Source organism: Capsicum annuum, unplaced genomic scaffold (genome assembly GCF_002878395.1).
Source record: "Capsicum annuum cultivar UCD-10X-F1 unplaced genomic scaffold, UCD10Xv1.1 ctg74909, whole genome shotgun sequence".
Classification (NCBI taxonomy): Eukaryota; Viridiplantae; Streptophyta; class Magnoliopsida; order Solanales; family Solanaceae; genus Capsicum; species Capsicum annuum.
Window position 1 is genome coordinate 1 of NW_025885057.1, and position 1515 is coordinate 1515.

Consider the following 1515-nt stretch of genomic DNA (forward strand, 5'->3'; position numbering starts at 1 on the left):
CCTCAGAAAGATATGTTCAACGATGCATAAATTGATAAAGCTTGTTCTTGCAGTGTGATCCTTACTTCGATAATATTGGATGTTCCCACCCTGGTTGTGAACCGATATATCCCACCCCACAGTGCAGTAGGAAGTGTGTTAAAGAGAATCTACTCTGGAGTGAGTCCAAGCACTTCGGTGTCAATGCATACGAGATCAGCTCCGATCCATACAGTATCATGACAGAAGTTTACAAGAATGGACCAGTTGAGGTTACTTTCTATGTTTATGAGGTGAGAAGGATAATTATCTATATAAGTACATAACAATGAGATAAGTTACCCGGTGATTTAAGGGTCGATCTATATGTTGAAATTGTTTTGTCGATCACAGGATTTTGCTCACTACAAGTCAGGAGTTTACAAGCACGTTACAGGGAACTATATCGGAGGCCATGCTGCTAAGCTCATCGGATGGGGAACTAGTGAGGAAGGAGAGGACTATTGGGTATGTTGTAACTATTAGCATCTAATTTTGATTATGATTAAATGTTGACTTATAGTTAATCATCTTTTTTTCTTTCTGCAGCTTCTTGTGAATTCATGGAACACAGACTGGGGTGATGTATGTCCTTATTGAGTTATTCCTTATATACTTTCATCAATTTACGTGGTTGATTTCTCATATGGTCACTCAACTATAATACTTACTATCGCAGAAAGTCACCTTTATACTTGATCCCAATTTTCTTCAGCAACGATAGTGACTTTCTCAGTTAACAACTATGAGAATCAACTCCCAATTTACATGAGCTAATAAAGAATTAATTACTACATAAGCTTTTGTCTTAGTGTGTGTGTATGTGTGTGGCAGGATGGGTACTTCAAGATGAGAAGAGGAACAAATGAGTGTGACATTGAGTCTCAAGTAGTTTCAGGATTGCCTTCAGCAAGAAATCTTAATGTTGAACTTGATGATGATGATGCTTCCCTTAGTGCCTCAATATAATATTAGCTAAGTCTATGGGATTGGGGAACCAAAATTTATTGAATTGCGTCTTCTTCTTGTGGATTTAATTAGTTCTACATTTCAAAATTTGCATTATATGGATTATATACCTACATAACTGTCTCTCTGTTGACATCTGGTAAAAAAAATTACTACAGCATCACAATATAAGCAAGGTTTTATACAAAATGTTTAAAGTTTCAGTTGTTAGTGTTTCGTTAAATTAGACATGAAATGCTCACGTTTTATAAAAGTAAAAGAGTTATTTATGCTCATCATAATATTAAATTATTGGATGTACGAATAAGATCTCGATAATAAAAAGCTGCATGTAGGAAAAGAGAAATAGACATAAATATTTTCCCTTAAAATAGCCAGGAAATGTATATATTTTTGTACATGAATGCATAATATATGTAAAAATTCAATTTTTTTAAAATATAAAATAATTTATCTTTTAATATATATTTATCTAGCAAATGTAATTATTTTTGACCGATCGGCAAGATATTTAACTTGCCCTTAGAA

At 33.6% G+C, this 1515-nt stretch overlaps 1 protein-coding gene across 1 annotated transcript; it reads left to right on the plus strand.

Annotated features, from left to right (window-relative positions):
• Positions 1-53: 53 nt before the first annotated feature.
• Positions 54-1102, plus strand: LOC107858947 (cathepsin B-like protease 3; the record flags this gene model as incomplete). The annotated part of the gene is given in 4 exon segments (XM_047405164.1): positions 54-272; positions 373-486; positions 568-603; positions 853-1102. Coding segments are annotated over 4 exon segments (504 nt in total), but the record flags the coding sequence as incomplete, so codon positions are not given.
• Positions 1103-1515: the final 413 nt, after the last annotated feature.